Below are 18,032 nucleotides of genomic sequence, written 5' to 3'. Positions count from 1 at the left end.
AAGTCAATTCTTCTTTTTTCCCCCCGAGTTCAGCACACACAAAAGTGGTGTTTTGTTTTGTTTTGTTTTTTTAGATAGATCTGCTTAGCAGAAGTGGGTTCTAGTTAGACCTAGAAGACACAATGATGAGCACTGGGTGGAAGCTGCGGACAGATTGATTTTATCTTGGTGTAAAGAAAAAAAGTCCAATAATTCGAGTGTCTAAAAGTATAATAGGTGTGATAGGAACAGGTAGCGTAGTGGATAGAGTACCAGGTCCTGAGTCAGGAAGACCTGAATTCAAATCTGACCTCAGACATTTACTAGATGTGCTGCCCCGGGCAAGTCACTTCACCCTGTTTGCTTCACATGAAATGGAGAAGGAAATGGCAAACCCCTCCAGTATCTTTGCTAAGAAAACCCCAAAGTGGGGTTTTAAGTGGAGGTTCAATGACTTGACTGCCTGTTAGGAATGTGACAGAGTGGTTTTCCATTCAAACATAGGTTGGGCTAACTGACAACTAAGGTCCTTTCCAACACCAAGACTATATGATTCTGGGTCCCTTTCTCCATAAGGGCCCAACACCCATATACTTAGCTGGAAACAACTAAAAAGTTTCTGCTTATCTGATGGAAAACACAAAGAAGCAAACATAAGATCAGAAGAAAGAAAAAGAAGTAAAGTGGGTTTGAGTATGCTGACCAACCAAGTTCTTTATGACCACTGGACAAGTGCCCTTTTCAATTCCGTTCTATTTCATTTGTTTTCATTAAACAAGTAGCTATTAAGTATCTACAAGGTTCTCAACACTGTTGGCCTTTAGTAAAGAGATCCTTGTAAATCAAATTCCTAGTTTACTGTTCTTCTAAAAGCAGGAGTTGAGGCTTGTTGAGATAAGGAAATACAGGCTTCTGTTACTACCTCTTCATGAAATGTTTCATGAACAGACTCATCTTTAGAGTCTGTGGGTTACACAGCCCTTTCTGTCATCTTCTCCCTCCAGCAGGTTGCTCAGTGGCCCCACCATCCAGAAATGAAAGGAAATTCAGCTCTGGCTGAATCTGTGATATCCTTATGACGAGTTTGGTTTTGCTACTGCCAAACAACTATGTGTCATACACCTTCTGACCTCATCTTTCTTTGATTGTCTAAGATCTACCCTTCTTTCTAGACCTACTACAAGCCCTACCTATTCCAAGAATCCTTTCCTGACTGCCACAGTCCTTAGTGCTTGCTTTGCTCTTAGAACTTCTGGAATATGCTGCATGCCTATAATTATTCTAATTTATTTTCCTGTCCTGTCTCACCAACTAGACCGGAAGGTTCTTAGGGTCAAGGACTATGTCTTATTTCTCTTATATCCCCTGTACCTCCAACAATGCCAAAATAGCAGGTGAAGACAGTTTCCTCTGCATTTGATACGTTGACAAGAAATCCCATGTTAGCCCCAACACCATGCCCTACTACTACCGCCCTCTCCATCATTCCCACCTTAATCCTCCCATTAGTTAATTGGAATTAACATAAATCCTACTTCATATAAAGTGGACTTTTGACATTGGTCATTATATTGCTGAGTTGCAAGAATGAGTAGGGGTTGGAGAAGGAAGAAAAAGGCTGGGGTTGGAAGGAGTGCTACATGAAAGTGGATATAACTGTTTAGGGCCAAATCGAGGCTGTTCACTTCTCCACGTATCCTTCAGTAAAGCCTATGTCAGCAAACCAAGTATGGATACAACCCACTGTGTTACACAATGGGAATTTTTGAATCAGGTACTAATATAGAAATGATAGATGTGCAGAAAGCTATGGACCATTTGTTTGGAAAATGGAAGCCAGGTGTCCACTAAGAGAAAATGGTGAATAAACAAATATTCAATAAATATGAAGAATATGCATAAAATAATTTTTTGTCTTCTGAATGAACCTTGTAATGCCACCTGCCTGTAATTATCTTGATGTATTTCCATATCCTATCTCATGAACTAGACTGCAAGGCTTTGGGGTAAGGGACTATGTTTTATTTCTCTTATATCACCTGTATTTCCAATCATGCTTTAGATTTATCAGATGCACAAAAAATATTTGCCACTGCTGCTGGCTAGCTACCTGAACAACCCAGACTCATTGGATAAGAAAGAACTTGTTCCCTTTCATGTTGTACCTGTGACCCTAATCTACATAGGCTCCTTTGCAGGTATAGCTACAAGATAATTATCTAGGCAGGCAGCTGTTACAGAAGAACTTTGTAAGGTAGCATTTTGACAGGATGCTTTATGCAAGAATCTTGAAAGACCACTCCCTGTCAGGGGTGAAAGCATAAAAACATCAGAAAGCCATGAGAGATATCATGTGGGTTTGGGACATTCACCTCACTACTATCTGCAAACAGCTCATGAAATGTTTATGGGAAAAATAGGAGCTACTCTTTCGAATGCTGACCTCAAAACTATTTCTTGACTTCAGTCCCTAAGGAAGTCAGTCAGTTAGTAAATGTATATTTCTTGCACACCTACAATGTGCCAAGAGGTAGAGGTAGAATGCAAATCCTTGTTTTCAGGGGATATAATGAACTTGATTTCTGTGAATTTAACAGGGATTTTGGGCTCAGGTCTTCTTTTTTCCAAACTAGCTCTTTGCTGCAAATTGATGTGGCTTTCTAGCACAGTGGCCTCCAAAACAATATTGATTATAAGTGGAAAAAAAAACAAGAGAGAGGGAAGTAGGGAAGGAGAGAGACAGAGAGCGAGAGACAGACCGAGAGAGAGAGAGAGAGAGAGAGAGAGAGAGAGAGAGAGAGAGAGAGAGGGAGACAGAGAGACAGAGAGAGACAGAGACAGAGACAGAGATTGAGAGTTTCCCTGTGGCAGTTGCTGTGGTAGGAATTAGGCTATAACTGCCCTGAGGGATCTAAAATTTTCCTAGAGGACCTTTCAACAATCCAATGGCCTTAGGGCTATTTTTAGACAATCCTGACCTCAGGAATAGAAAAGCCTGGCATAGGCAACAGCACAAGAGAGGAAAAAAAAACAGAAAGATAGCAAAAAAGAGAGCAAGTAATGTTCCCCGGAAGGAATGACAGAATATGGAGGAGCAAGAAGACCAGAAAGGCCAGCCTTCATTTCCCTCCTTCAGGAGAACCGAATCTCAGATAGTACTAATTTAGTCCATGTGGTGGGTGATATCAAATCCCTGCATTTCACAGTGAACTCAGAATCGGGAAGACTGGGAGCCTGTACAGTGGTGAGAAGGGGTGGAGGTGAAGATTATTGGGAAGTAATGGATGAAGAGTAGGTATAGTTATGTTGGAGATAACCTCCATGCCTTTCTGTCTTGAGGAGGATGGAATGTGACTTATTTCTCACCCTCTGGCTAATCACAAACTCCTTGGGGTGAAGCCATGGCTCCCTGTGAGTGGGCCACAGACTCCTGGAAGCTGTGACTACCTCTTTAGAACCAATTGGTCTAGAGTAGAGAGGTACAGACAGGCTGATTTACCTGACAAAATGAATCACTCAATTAGAGGCTGAGGTTGAAGTGAATCCGAGAATGAACCCCCTTCTAGGGTTTCTAAAATTTAACAGCAATGATTCTTACTGTGGCCAGAAATCACTCATTCATTTGTTCATTCATTCATTCAACACTTATTTAGTGTTCTTCTAAGCCTATTATATTCACACCTGGGAGTTGAGTGCTTTAGAGGGTACCAAACAACAACAAACACACAAAACATGAGATTGGGACTCTGCCCTCAAAGAGCTCATAATAGAATTGTGGAGGAATACACACAAATATAAAAGTTAAATGGCAATGCAATATAAGACAATGATACAAGAAATCTTTCAAGGCAGTACGTGATTAAATGGCAAATAAATGATACAGAATATAAATTCCATGAGTTCAGATGAAGAAGAGATCAGTGTGCTGGAGAGATTTCGAAGAAGAGGGGAATGGATTTCAAATTTAGCCAAGACTTATTAAGCCTTGTATCTGTGCTGTGCTAGCCTCCAGAGAAGACACAAAGTTTAACCAAGATAAACATTAGAGTTTGCAGTCTAATAGTAGTATATGACATGCAAAAATCAACTAACTGACAAGCATTTATTAAGCACCTACTATGTGCCAGGCAATGTACTAGGAGCCAGGGATAAAAGTGTCACACTTGAACACTCCTAGCTTGCTCCCCACAGCCTCCCCATAGACAATACAGACTCACCAGATTTCCACGGGACTCACCTGCTTCAGATGCTGCTGCCGTTGAAGCAAGGAGAGATAATACTGGCGTTGGGGCTATTGCAATACTTTCAACCGATGTTGGCTTCCTCCTGGTCATCATGGCAGAGGCTGGGCCCTCGTTTTTACTATTCACCGAAGTCTGGTCTGCTTTTAAATGGGGACTTGCAATTCCTAGAGAATGATATCACCACAAGTGCTAGGTTAATTAACAGGAACTAGAAAAGAGTCAGATGTGGTCCCAAATTGGGTATTTTTGCTTGGTTTTCTTTGTTACAAGGGATGGGTGGAGTTGGTGTGGGGGAGGGGCTTTTTCTAGAAAGTGAGTGATGTAAAGACAAAATGCATCAGTAAAACAAACAATTAAAGACTACCAGAGTGTCACAGTGGAGAAAATGCTGTTCTTAGGGTCAGGAAGACATGGGTTCGAGTCTATGGTGGTGGCTGTGCTCCAATCCAATGAGCCACCTAGCTGCCTCCAGGGTCATGAAGACCTGAGTTCAAATCTGACCTCAGACATTTACTAGTTGTATGACCTTGGGCAAGTCACTTAACCTCTGTTTGCCTCAGTTTTTTCAGTCATGAAATGGGGATGATAACAGCACCTACCTCACAGGGCTGTTGTGAAGATCAAATAAGCGAGTCCAACTCAGTCACTTTCTAACTGTGTGATCCTGGGCAAGTCACTTATCCTCTGTTTGCCTTAATCCATTGGAGAAGGAAATGGAAATCCTTTCCAGTAACTTCTCCAAGAAAACCCCATGGACAGTATGGTTCATGGGGTAATGAAGAGTCAGACACTATTGAACAACTGAATAGCAACTTCCTGGCCCTAGGCCTAGCATTCTATCCACACTACCACCTAGCTGCCTGAAGCACTGTCTATAAAATGCTGATCGAGCTGGATTTGGGTCAACTCTAATGTTGTACGGTTAGAAATAATTTGGATGACTCCCTGGATTCTTTAGTTTTCTACCAGATGTTTCAGAGCTGTATGTATGGAGTCACTGACCTGCTGGCTCCTCTTTTTGTTCTGACCCTGTTACTCAACCTTGCTCACTGGTGTTATCAAATATTTACTGAAACCCTACAAAGTGGGCATCAATTCAAATAGTCATTAACATTGTTCTCATCGAATGCAGGTACTTTGTGCTTTAAGGTGGGTAGCTGATTTTCTATCAAGTGTTTTGGGTTACGAGGTAGAAAAAAAAATTTGTTCTGGAGTCAGAGGACCTGGTTTTCTTCCACGTGTGATCAGAGGCCCTTCTTAAACTTAAACTTCTTTGGGGGCCCTTCTTCTACCTAAACCCTTCAGGCCACACTTGGCTCATCTGTACTCCTCTACCAGACTGACTCAACCCACAGCCCCTGATCCAGGAGAGATTAGAATCTAAAAACATACCTATCTATAGCTGCCTAAAAGATGTACCATAACTGGCATCCTAATAGTAATATGCAGCCAGCTACCAAAGATACAATTGGGGAAGGTGGCTTCCTAATTCTAACCAAGGGAGAAGGATCACAGCCTCTGTTTTAGGGAGTACATTTGAGAATGTTAAGCTTATAGATACAGTGTATAACTTTAAAAAATTACATTCTTAAATTTAGACTTTATTACATTTTGAAGGGGAGAGGAAAAATAAAATTTCATTAAATCACCCTAAAAAAGATAATAAGACAAAGGAAAAAGAATAAAGTCCTGAATGACAAAGGTGAGGAAATATGGAAGATCATGCAAAGGCTCAATGGACAATAAAGGCATTAGATGTATGGATGGCTGCAATTAATGGTTGTTAACTCTGATAATGGAGATAATCTGGGTCTAATGATTAAGGTCCATTGCTTTAGTGATCTTTAGAACATTCGTAACATTTATTTTAAATGGAAGCAGGTATTTTTTCTCCCAGAATGTACTTTTTTCCATTGGCTGTTAAGGTTGTGTAAGAAGACTGCCATTTTTGAACCTCACTGATGTGGAATTAGCGGCTTTGTAGACATAGGTTCAATGTAGAATTAAATTTATCTTTATTATCATTATGATTTGTGAAGCAAATTAAAAATAGAACCCATTCCAGAAATAGAATATTTAGACTATGTAACAGAACAAATGGGTTTTGAAAGCTTCAGTAGCCACTAGTCTCATGCATATATCTTTGGGTCAATTTGCTTTACATTGGTCTTTGGACCAAAGCTTCTCCATCTCTAAAAAGAAAAGGTTAGACTAGGTGATTCCCAAAATCCTTAGCAGGTCTAAAATCTATAATCTTTATCTACTCATGAAAGCAGACCCTCTATAAGGCACGCTCTGTTAAACCTATTAAGTTACTGGGCATACTTTTGGGAAAAATCTCTAAGTTGGGCTTTTCAATAATTTACACTGACCCTCTTCCTCGAATTAATCTAAGTTTTGGGGCACTGCTGGCTAGTAACCATACAAAGTTTCTGAAATCAAGCTACAGGGTCTTCCTAAAGTCTGGACACATAGGCAAAAATGCATATTTTCAAGAAATGAAATGACTGAAATTTTCAACAACATTTTATTTAATTGGAATATTAACAAATAACATCTTCAATATGATTTCCATCATTTGCGATGCAAAGGTTGATGCGTTTTGCAAGATGCACATGAACTCAATGCAATAACTCAATAACTCCACGCTGCCATCAATTTTAGCACATTCGCTCTTGGAATATACGAAATCACATGGTTTTATCTGAAGTTGAAGATACTATTTGTTAATATTCCAATTAAATAAAATGTGGAAAATTTCAATCATTTCATTTCTTCAAAATATGCATTTTTGCCTATGTATCCAGACTCTAGGAACACCCTGTACAAAAGGAAGGCCAAGAGAGACCCTGGATTTCCACAGTTTTTTGACCTTTCTTTTTTGACTTTTTACTTATATGCAGGGAATGAAATAACAGCTCAAGAAGTAAAATACCTATGTAAGAATATCACATGTGGCTGCACACAGAACCTAATGCAAGACCACGTGTGTGGCACATAAATGGCTAAAGAGCAAAGCTCAGGAAGGGAGGCAGGAATACAGTGACATTAACTACTGAGACAACTGGAAAGGTCACATAAATTCTCAGTTTCCATTTCATTCCAGGTGGCTACTGAGAAGCAATTGGGGTAGAGGTATTTTGATGGAAGACAGGTTGTAAAAGACCCTGAGGAATGTGAAACAGCTTCAAAATCTAGCACTGGCATTCACCAAGAGGTAGAATAGTTGGGCGATATTTTGGAGGGTTAACGAGGAGTGCCCTATCTAGTGTGTAATATACTTTCTTTTCTGAATGGGAGTGGATACTTCTGGAATGGGAAATATCCTAAAGTTGACCACGATCCCAGAAAAAGTGTTCTGCTGATTACAATGCTTGGCATGTAGCTGGGCAGCTTGGTTGCTAAAACTGAGAGACTAGACAAGTGAATGGTAGCTTTTGATTCAAGGGCTAATTTCTGTTTTAAATTCTGAGCAATGAATTGAACACATATCACTTCAAAAGGTGTTTAAATGCGAGAAGCCATGCTAGGTGTGGGTGAGGCAAAGGTAGATATAACACACAAGATTCTGCTCTCTGGGAATTTGCCATCTAAAGGGGCAAGGAGGGGAAGGACATATGTAAATAATTATAATATAGAGAACAGGGTTCAGGACAGGCAAGTCCCCTTGGTAAGTGTTCTGAGAAATCCAGAGAAAGAGGGATAAGTTTCATTATGAAAGGAGGACAGTCCGAGATGGTGGAAGAAGTAGCACCTAGGTTGAAGAGCATCTCATGAGCAAAGTCCGTATCAGAACAGACTAGGGCAAATGAAATGTAAACACGTAATATCAGGACACCTGAATAGCCTGACATGGAAGCTTGTAATTTAGAGTCCTTATTTAGCTTCTTTCAAGGCTCATTCCAAGAGCTACCTCAAACAGAAAGTCTTTTCTTACTCCTCCAGCTGTTAATGCTTTCTTTATCCTCAAATTATCTTGTATTTATTTATAGTATCTTTTATATGCTATAATCCCCAGGAGAAAGTAAGCATGCTGAGGGAAAGGACTGAGTTTTTTTTGGGGGGGTGAGGGGTGGGGGGTTGTATTTCAAGTTATGTATTATTGTATTGCATATATAGTTGTATTCCTAGTAGAATGCCCAGCACATAGCCCGGCCTTGGTAAATGTTTGTTGAATTGAAATAAGCATTTTTTTTAAAACTGGAGATAATAATGCTAATAATACTGCGGATCCAACATCTGCTCATAATTAAAGTGGGGCTGGGCTGGCGAAGGGAAAAGAAACCTATATGAAAACATGCTGCTCTAACCTGGTGACCTCTATTGATAATTTTTTTTAAGTCTCTGTGAAACTGTGCTCTAACATATCAAGGGACAGTCATTCATTTTTCAAAGGTAATCTCTCACAAACCACTTATCCCCTCAAATCTCTACCTGCACACAGTGTTTGCATTAGGGACCATGATTTATGGATTCCTACTCTCGTGCTAGGGAGGCCTACTTCCTGTTGCCGTGGTTACTTGGATCTCAGTTCAAGGTTAAACTACTCCCAAATCAAAATCAGTGGCAGGCACAGCTTCTAACGGCCAGGTTATTGACTACCCCAGGATGCGTAAAGGTCAAAGACCAAAGCACTGTTTACTGCCTTGAGGGTGAGTCAATATCTTCAATATTTTTGTTCCGTTTCTTCCCAAGTAGTAGTTGCTGCTCAATTACCTTCTCTCCAAGTTTACTGAGGTCACAAAGATCACTGAGGAGAATTCACTTCCTGGAAGGTTAAGTGACTTGCCCAAGGTAACATTAACTAGCAGTATGAAGGGGTGGGAGGTAGAGGATAGCAGCATCACCTTATCCTTTGATAGCATTTGAAATTTCATGTTCAAAATTTCATTTTGGAATCAGAACTCTATTAAGTAACTAAGTTTTAAGCAGGGCTGATCATATATCCCCATATGACATGTGAGGGAACTTTGGCTCAGAGAGTAGGTGACTTGCTTAAGGTCATGGATAAACAGAGGCAGTGCAGGTGAAGAGTGTTTGGGCAGGAGTAGCCCATTCTGGACGGATGAGTATATCAGTGGGAGTAAGGACTAGAAAAATACAATTGTGGAGGGCCTCGAATGCCAGAATAAGACATCTGAACTTTATTCTGTATAGAGTAGAAAGGCATGAACAGTTTTTGGGTAAGGGACTGACATGACAATTTCTTTTTCCTTTTTGGTTATTTTTAAGTTTGTTTTTATATTACAACATTTAGAGACTATTTCCACTTTGTGAGAGGTTTCTTGTAACAAGGTAAAACAGTTAAGTAAAACTAATGATACAGTGACTTGATCTAAAATGCATGAAATATTTTATATCCGTAGCACTACCTCTCTCTAATAAAAAGAAAATGGTAAAAATCTATTTTCTCTCCCTTACCTCTCCAACCCAATTGGAAAAAGAAAAGAAAAACAATTTTCTTGTAACAAATATGCATAGTCAAGAAAAATAAATTCCCTCAATGGCTATATACAAAACATATATGTCTCATTCTGTACCCTAATCCATCACCTCTCTATAATGAATAGTGTTTTTTCATCATCAGTTTTCTGGAATCAGGAATCCTCATTGCATTGATCCGAGTCCTTACAGCTTTCAAAGGGGTTTGTTTTCACAGCATTGTGATTCCATTTCTTAACAATTTTAGATAACACGGAGTTGAATCTAGTTCTTAGAATCTTACAAGTGACTTTTACATACAATGAGAATTCACAGCATCCCAGTCAATCATTTATACAATCATTTATACAAACATTTATTAAGCACTTATAATGTAAAAGTGCTTATAACATATAGTTAACTGTGTGCTAAGTCCTCAAGATATGAAGAAAGGCAAAAAACCTAGTCTTTGCCTTCAAGGAGTTCACATTCTAACAGGAGAGAAAACCTGTAAATAACTATAAACGTACAAGTTATATATGGTGTGGATAGAAGGAAACAGCAAAAGGAAGGCAATAGCAGCAGAACAGACCGGGAAAGGTTTCTTGTAGAAGGTAGGATTTGAGCCAGGCCTGGAGGGGGCTGAAGAGGCAGAGGGGAGGAGGGAGATCATTCCAAGTATGGGGCACAGCCTGTGCAAATGCACAAAACTGGGAGGTATCATGTCACCTGTGAAAAACAGTGTAGCTGGGTCATAGAGTTTTGGAGGTGAGTAAAGTGTAAGACTGGAAAGAGGGGAGTTCACCGAGTGGGGAGTGGAGGGTGACATGGTCACACCTGCTTTTTAGGAAACTCACTTTGGCAGATGAGTAGAAGATGGATTGGAGTTTGATAGACTTAACAATGGCATATATTAGGGTGTTGGCCATGAGAGTGCAGATAAGGGTATACATACATACCAACACATATATAAACATAGGTGTACATATACATATATACATACATATGTATACACACATTTTGTACTCTAAGATGAAGGCAGTAAGAGTCTTTTTGAGAATCAGTCTCATTTTGAGGATTATTTCTGTCAATGGTTAGGCTTATGGGTAGCAATTTCAACAAATTATCAGGTAAACTTGCTCTAATGCTGATTTGCCTCTGGAAAAAAAGGCACACATTCAGTCTCCACTGGCTATAACCTGTTTTCTGTAATGCTCCTTGCTTAATCTTTGACTAGAGATGCCTCATAATGAAAATATTTTTAGACTCCATATAGGGATAGAGATAAGACCTGTGTTTTCATTGATAGAAAAGAAACCCTGGAGGAGGCCACTTCCTTCATCTCAGCAGGTCAGGAGCTTCTTACAGTTTCAGAGTTGTTCTGAGCATTGGGAGGTTAAAGCGACCTGTCTAGGCACCTGCAGCCAGGAGGTGTCAGAGGTGGGGAATGAAGCCAGGTCTTCCTGTCTCTGATGGCACCTCCCTCTCTATCTACTTGATACGATGCTCCTCTTTGTAAATAGAAGGGAATTAAACATATATCTTGACTCAATCCAAGTCTTACTTCTATCTTTCACTAATCTTTCTGATCAAACTTAAGGAGCAGCTATGATTTATAATCTGTGCTCATGTTTTATTCCATATGAATTATTCCATATACCTCCCCCAAACTGTAAGCTTCTTGGACTGTCTTCTCCTCATGGCTCCCACTGCACTGGGCATAAGGGTGGGTACTTGGGAGCTGCTCAATAAACACCTGTTCACTGACCAAAGATGCCAAGTAGAACATTTTTAGTATGTAACATATTGAAATGGGAGTTAGGAGACCTGGTAGAAGAGGCTTTATTCCTAACTAACCATTAATCCTTGTGACCTTGGGTAGGTTCCTTGATTCCTATTTTCTCTGTTTTGCCATATCTAAAATGAGCAGGTTGGGCCAGACAGTTTCTAAGTTCTCACAACTATAAAATTTACTCATTCTATGCTTGCTAGTCATATAATTAGTGCTTAATAAATACCCCATTCATTCATGCATTTATCCATTCATCCATTCAAACTTCCAAGTAATTATTCCATTCTAATTCTCAAACCTTTTTTTTTAATTTTGCACCTTAATACTTCTGAGATATGAGCATAAATGGCCTAAAATAATTACATGACTCGGAAACTTTCACTCTGACCCTTTCACAGAAAAATAGGTATTCTTTAAAGCTTCCTTGTTTGACTCAATACATTTTAGTAGAGTGAAGGAGTTAGTTGCCTAGACTTTGGTAGTTTCTTGAACACTGACTTATCCCTTGGGCCTACAACAGAAAGCTCAACCTTTGCTCTCCCTTGAGAGTTCCAGTGATGTAGCCCTGTACCCGACCTGAGTCAGATGGTCTTAGTCAGTAGCAATTCTTTTCCTATAATAACAATAAAGGCCCCCACTGGTGGACCCGAGGGAACAATGTGATCTTCATGGAATTTCCCACCAGGATACTGTGGAAAGGAGAGTTTCAGATCTTTGAAAAGGGATAACCATTGTATGTTTTCACTTTGAAAAAGCTCTGTCCCAATTGTGGAAATCACAGGTGACAGTTCTTCCCGTGAAGATATTTGCAGGTGCATCTGGCAATGCCTTTAAGGCTTAGTTGATAAGTAACAAACTGTAAAGCTCCTTGAGGACAGGAATTGTTTTTATTTTTGTCTTTTTATGCCCAGACTAGCATGGTAGCTAACACCTCAGCAGGTACTTAATAATGAAATAGCAGATCATTGTGTAGGTTTTATGCTCCTGGGGTTAAATTTTAGTACAGTAGAATACTGGTCCTTGCTATGTAGCTTCATATTTATAATTCAATTGTCACTGAATAGCTTGGAAACCAGTGCATCTAATGAGCCAAATGCTGCCTGACCCTCCTCTATAAAAAGATTCTTTCCTTATATTGTCCCCCAATGCACAGAGCTCAATACAAGCTAATGCAAGATTCTCACACAATCTCTTCCATCTATATCCTGTGTATGTGTTTAGTCACACGTTGCATCTGTATGGTAATGCAGATCTCCCTGCTAACTGGGTCACATTATTTGCATTTTGATTACTGCTTATTTAGAGGATGCATTAAAGTGGGGGGGGGAGCTTGATCTCAGCAGCGTGTACGTGCATGTGCATGTGTGTGTGTGTGTGTGTGCATATACACATATAAATAGATAAATGCCTATTTACTGATTTGAGAGAATCAGTCATAACTTGCTCTTCTCTCATGGACAAATTGGCAGAAGCCTGCTCATATGGGGATGCTAGGACTATATCATGATAAATGTGGTTATGGAAACTAATTATTCTTCTTAATGCAATATCAGCCACTATCTGGCTAGAGACATTAATTTAGCATACATTATCCTTGTTAAATGGTTGTCTCTTTAATGTATAGAAAAGTTCCATTGTTTTAACATCGTCATCAATGGGTTTTCTTTACACCACCCACATTAATTCATCTAAAAAGGAATAGTCTTTCTCTCTCTCTCTCTCCCCTCTCTCCCCTCTCTCCCTCTCTCTCTCTCTCACACACACACATACACACATACACACACACACACACACGCACACATACATACACACTCTGAGTCTGTGTACTACGAAGGCCCGGGCCACAGAATAAAAGGGGGAAAAATCACAGAAACCTAGACCCATCATTAGATAGATCTCCCAATCTTTATCTCTAGTAGTTCAGTCAGAAGAGCTAATACCATGATGATAGCTTTGAAATCTCTTAGGAATTGGATGAAGGGAAGCGATAGTGATGAACTCCCAGCTAATAAACACAGAGTGCTTATTTCGGCAGAATGATCAATTTCTAGATGTCCTGAGGCTTGTCTGATACAGTTGATTTACTCATCCTCGGTTACCTCACTAATAAAGCCAAAGTCCACCATCAGATTACAGAGGAGCCCAGAATTTCTTAAAGGGGCAGCAGGATCTGGAGTGGAGGTATCCCTGGGCCACTGGACCACATGCCTGGCCAACAGCTGCACTCCCTCTACTAAAGGCTTACAGTTGATCATCTCGAGGCTAGTACAGTAATGCAATTAATTTATCTTGTTAGTGGAAATTTAATGCAATGATCTAAAAGAACTCTTACATATTGTGATAAACTTTAATGCCTCCGGGTGGTTCCTCATGCATTGGGCTCATTTCACATCTCATCCATTATGTAAATGAGATGTGGAAATAGTTTGAGTTTCTCCAATGTCTCTCTCTACACTGATGGATTGGAGAGAGTCAGTCCTACTGAAACTAATAAGGTTAAGTGCATCTCACTATTCCTTTCTACTTGGTTGGTTCAGTAAGCCTGTGTCAAGAAATGTGAGGCAGTATACATATATATACACATACATACATATACACATATATGTATTATATACATTATATACATACACATACACACTATTGTCAAATATACATGTGTATATGTGTGTGTGTGTATACTCTGTGTATATTTGACAACAGATCTTCTAAGATAATTTCACCATTAATAGACAACAGTGGCCTGAGAGGCCCTGGGTTGGATGGGAGCTGCTTTAGTTCCAACCAAATAGACACAATATAAGAATGGAGCTCATAACTAACTGAAAGGCATCTAGCATATGAAACCTGGCCAAAAGAGGCTGATTTCCAATCTGATTTAAAAGAAAAAGGAAATTTCTTCCTGGCTAAAAAGCATGAAGAATGACCATAGCAAGATGGAGCAATGGTGGTTTCTGGATATTCTAGAGAGGTGAGAAAAGGGAAGAATTATCAAAGGAATAGATTTTTCGTTGTAGGGATGCTGAATGGACAGGAGTCATTGTGAAACAGTAGCATGATATATTGGAATGAGTGTATTCTTACAAATCAGGAGGCCCTGGTTCATATCTACATATAGCAAATATAGGTTGTATGATCCTGGGCAAGTCCTTTAGCTTCCTTGACACTTAGGTTCATTATCTGGAAAATGGGGTCTCTAATACTTGCAGTATCTATTTCAATGGCTGTTGCAAAGAAAGCACTTCGCAAACTTCTGAGAATTTTTATTAGAGTTATTGTTACTCTGTGGTCAGAAAAGGAAATTTATCCAGCAGAGAACTTTGGAAATCAGGAAGGCCATTTTAAAAATCCAGTTTCAAGATTCATATGAAGCCAACAGGATGACTGGATTATAGCCTCATAGGAGGAGTAAATAATTGTGCTGCAGACTCCATGCCCCACTAATTTCATTTGGAAGGCTAAGAAAAGGGAGCTAAAAATAGCCAAGGCAGGATGCTATTAAAATATAAATAAGTATTTTGCGAGAGGTAGCCTCAAAGCATGGTGGACTTTGGTGCCAGATAGGTGACAGTAAAAAGAAAGTTAAAAATAAAATTTTAAAACGTCTCTGGTGGATTTAGTCCAATAAAAGAAATCAGGCTTTGAGTAGAGAAAAGGGCTTTCAGAGGAAGGAGTAATAAGACATGTTACCTCAGAAGAAGTTAGTGGCAAAAAAGGGTCAAAATCAAGATGATAAAAAAAAAATCTGAGTTAGAAGAGATTATAGTGACTGACTCATATCTGAAAAGGAATTCCTACTATTAACATACCTGAAAATTAGCCACCTTGCCTCTACCTGATGATCTTCAAGGAGGGGGAAACTCACTACCCCTCATGCCGGCCATCCCACTTTGAGACAGCTCTAAATGTTATGAAGAGTTGCCTGATAACCAGCCTAAATTTGCCTCATTGTGATTTCCACCCATTGATCCCGGTTCTGTTCCTCTGGGGCCAAACAAAACAAATCTAACACCTGCCCCCCACCCCCCCCCCCCGCCTCCTTCTCCACCCCTTCCATAAGACAGCTCTTCAAATATTCAAAGAAAACTATCATGTTCCTCTCAAGGCTTCTCTTATGCTAAATCTCCCCCGCTCCTTCAAACTATGCTCATATGACATGACCAAGGCATTTCACCGTTTCAGTGGCTATCTTCTACTTAAGAATGCCTTTTAAAAAATTCTGGTACTGAGAACTGAAACCAGTAGTCCAGATGTAGGCTGACCAAGACAGGGTCCAGAGGGCCTATAACCTCCTCTCATTCCTGGCCACCGCTTTTCTTTAGGCAGCCCTAGGCCACCACATCATACTGTTGTTCATGCTGGGTTTGGAGTTCACTAAAAGACCCATATCTTTTTCAGGCAAACTGTGCTCTAACTCTGCCTCCCCATCCTATGCTTGTGAAGTTGATTTTTTTTCATAGTCAAACGCAAGACTTCACATTTATTCTTATTGAATTTCATCTTATTATAGTCTAGCCAGCCTGTCAAAACCTTTCTGAATCTTGGTCATCTAGAGTATTAGGTATCATGCCCCCCCCAATTTTCTGTCATCTGCAAAATTTGATGAGCATGCCATCTATGCCTTTAATTTAAGTTGCTAATCTAAATGTTAAACAGACCATGGTTAAACATAGATCCCCAGGGAACTTTCATGGAGACCTCCTGCCAAGTTGACACTGACCCATTAATGACTACTCTTTTAGTTGGCATTTAATCAGTTTCAAAACCACCTAATTGTATTATCATCAGTCCACATCTTTCCATCTTCTGAGAATACTTGAATAGTACAAGATACTTTATCAAAAGCTTTGCCAAAATGTAGGCGCAATATATTTACCACATTCTTCTGAACTATTATTTTAGTAACCTTGTCAGTAAAGGAAATAAGGTTAGACCGGCATAACTTCTTTTTGAAGTTGTCGACTTTTTGTAACCACCACTTTCTTTTCTAGATGTTCATTAATCATTTCTTTCAATGACCAATTGTAAAATTTTGTCAGAAACCAAAGTCAAGTTCCCTGGCTTCTAGTTTAGACTCTAATCTCTTCCTTTTTTTGAAAGTCAGGGCATCTGCTCCTTTCCAGGACTATGGTATCCGTCCTGTTTGCTGAAATCTTTTAACTATCACTGAAAGTGATTCAAAAATCATATATAACAGTGCTTTCAGAACCTGAGGATGTAATTTATTTTAGTCAAGTAACTTGAATTCAGAGGCAACTAGGTGGTGAAGTGGATAGAACAGTGGGCCTGGAGTCAGGAAGACCTGAGTTCATATCTGGCTTCAGATACTTTTATTAGCTTTGTGAGCTTGGGCAAGTCTGTCTGTCTCATTTTCCTCATTTGTAAAAGGAGGATAAAAATAGCATCTATATCCTAGGGTGGGTGAAAGGATCAAATGAGATGATATTTGTAAAGTGCTTAGCATAATGCTGATGCATAGTAGGCACTTAATAAATGCTTATCTCCATCCTTCTTTGAATTCATCAATTCCTCAAGGAAACCCAGGATGTTCTTACTTGCTTATCTTGGTTATTAGCTTCCTGTGAAGTATTTCTCTTTTGTCATTTCTAGTACAAAGATAGTTCTTGGCAGGGAAAATGAAAGGAAAATAAAAACTGAACAGCTTTCTTTCTTTCCATGTACTGGTCCTATCCCTTTTTTGATCTTCCTCATTCCCTGAATACTGCTTTTAAAAGAGGACCCTTTAGCCCTCCTTAGCTTCCCTCTCCAGGCTCAGCTTGGCATTTCAGACACTTTTAGACAGCACTGTACAACACTTAGATATTTGCTCTCAGTTATCTGAACTTACTTCCATCTTCTATACAATTTAAATTGGAGTAATTTTAACTCATATTCATTCTAGAAACTATATCAGGAAAAGTAAGCTGCATAGTGCTTGATATGGACAGATAACATGACTCATTAAGTTCCTTTATCGGCACTAATGGTCTTAGAAACCAGGACTTAAACTTTTTAATTTATTAAAATAATATGAATTGGTATGATGTTTCCTTCTATAAGTGCTACCCTGAAATTTACCTGTTTTTACATTTATTTTTACCTGTTTTTACATACATTTATATTTAGTTGTTCTGCTCTAAACTTTAAAAGTTAATTTTATGATCACATTTTATTTCTCATTTACTCTGTAATTTTGGCAACAAGCTTTACTGGAAAATAGCAAAATTCTGACCTGAAATAACGATAAAAGGTACTGTAATTGTTAATGCTTAATAAGTTGATGTAGACTACAATGTCTGATGAGAAAATATGATGTAATGAAATGAATGTTACAAGAAAGTAAGGGAGAAAGGGATCTAGGAATCATAGATTCCATAAATAGTACAAACTAAATTTATGTCATCTTTCACCTCCATAAACCAAAACCACTCGCATTTCCTTGATCCATTTCCTCTATGTCATCTATGGACTATATTCTTATTCTTTGACTAGTCTTTCCTCTTTCCCTTCTTACAGCCTAAGATAGTTCGGGGTATAGGAGATGTGACTCTCCAAGAATCCTGAAACAGGAAATAAGAAATGAATATCCAGATAATTGG

The 18,032-nt window shown here is 39.2% G+C and overlaps 1 protein-coding gene across 1 annotated transcript in view; it reads right to left on the bottom strand.

Moving 5' to 3' along the window:
- The window catches only part of LOC118838747 (SET-binding protein-like), a 34,832-nt gene extending 30,441 nt beyond the window's left edge, over positions 1-4,391 (bottom strand). Inside the window, exon 1 of the mRNA XM_036746115.1 lies at positions 4,217-4,391. Coding sequence (XP_036602010.1) covers positions 4,217-4,316 — 100 coding nt within the window. The 5' untranslated portion in view covers positions 4,317-4,391. The remainder of the gene's footprint in view (positions 1-4,216) is intronic.
- Between the last annotated feature and the right edge of the window lie 13,641 nt (positions 4,392-18,032).

This window comes from Trichosurus vulpecula, chromosome 1 (assembly GCF_011100635.1).
Source record: "Trichosurus vulpecula isolate mTriVul1 chromosome 1, mTriVul1.pri, whole genome shotgun sequence".
NCBI lineage: Eukaryota > Metazoa > Chordata > Mammalia > Diprotodontia > Phalangeridae > Trichosurus > Trichosurus vulpecula.
Note: the sequence above shows the minus strand (reverse complement) of the source record. Positions and strands in the feature narration are given on the sequence as shown.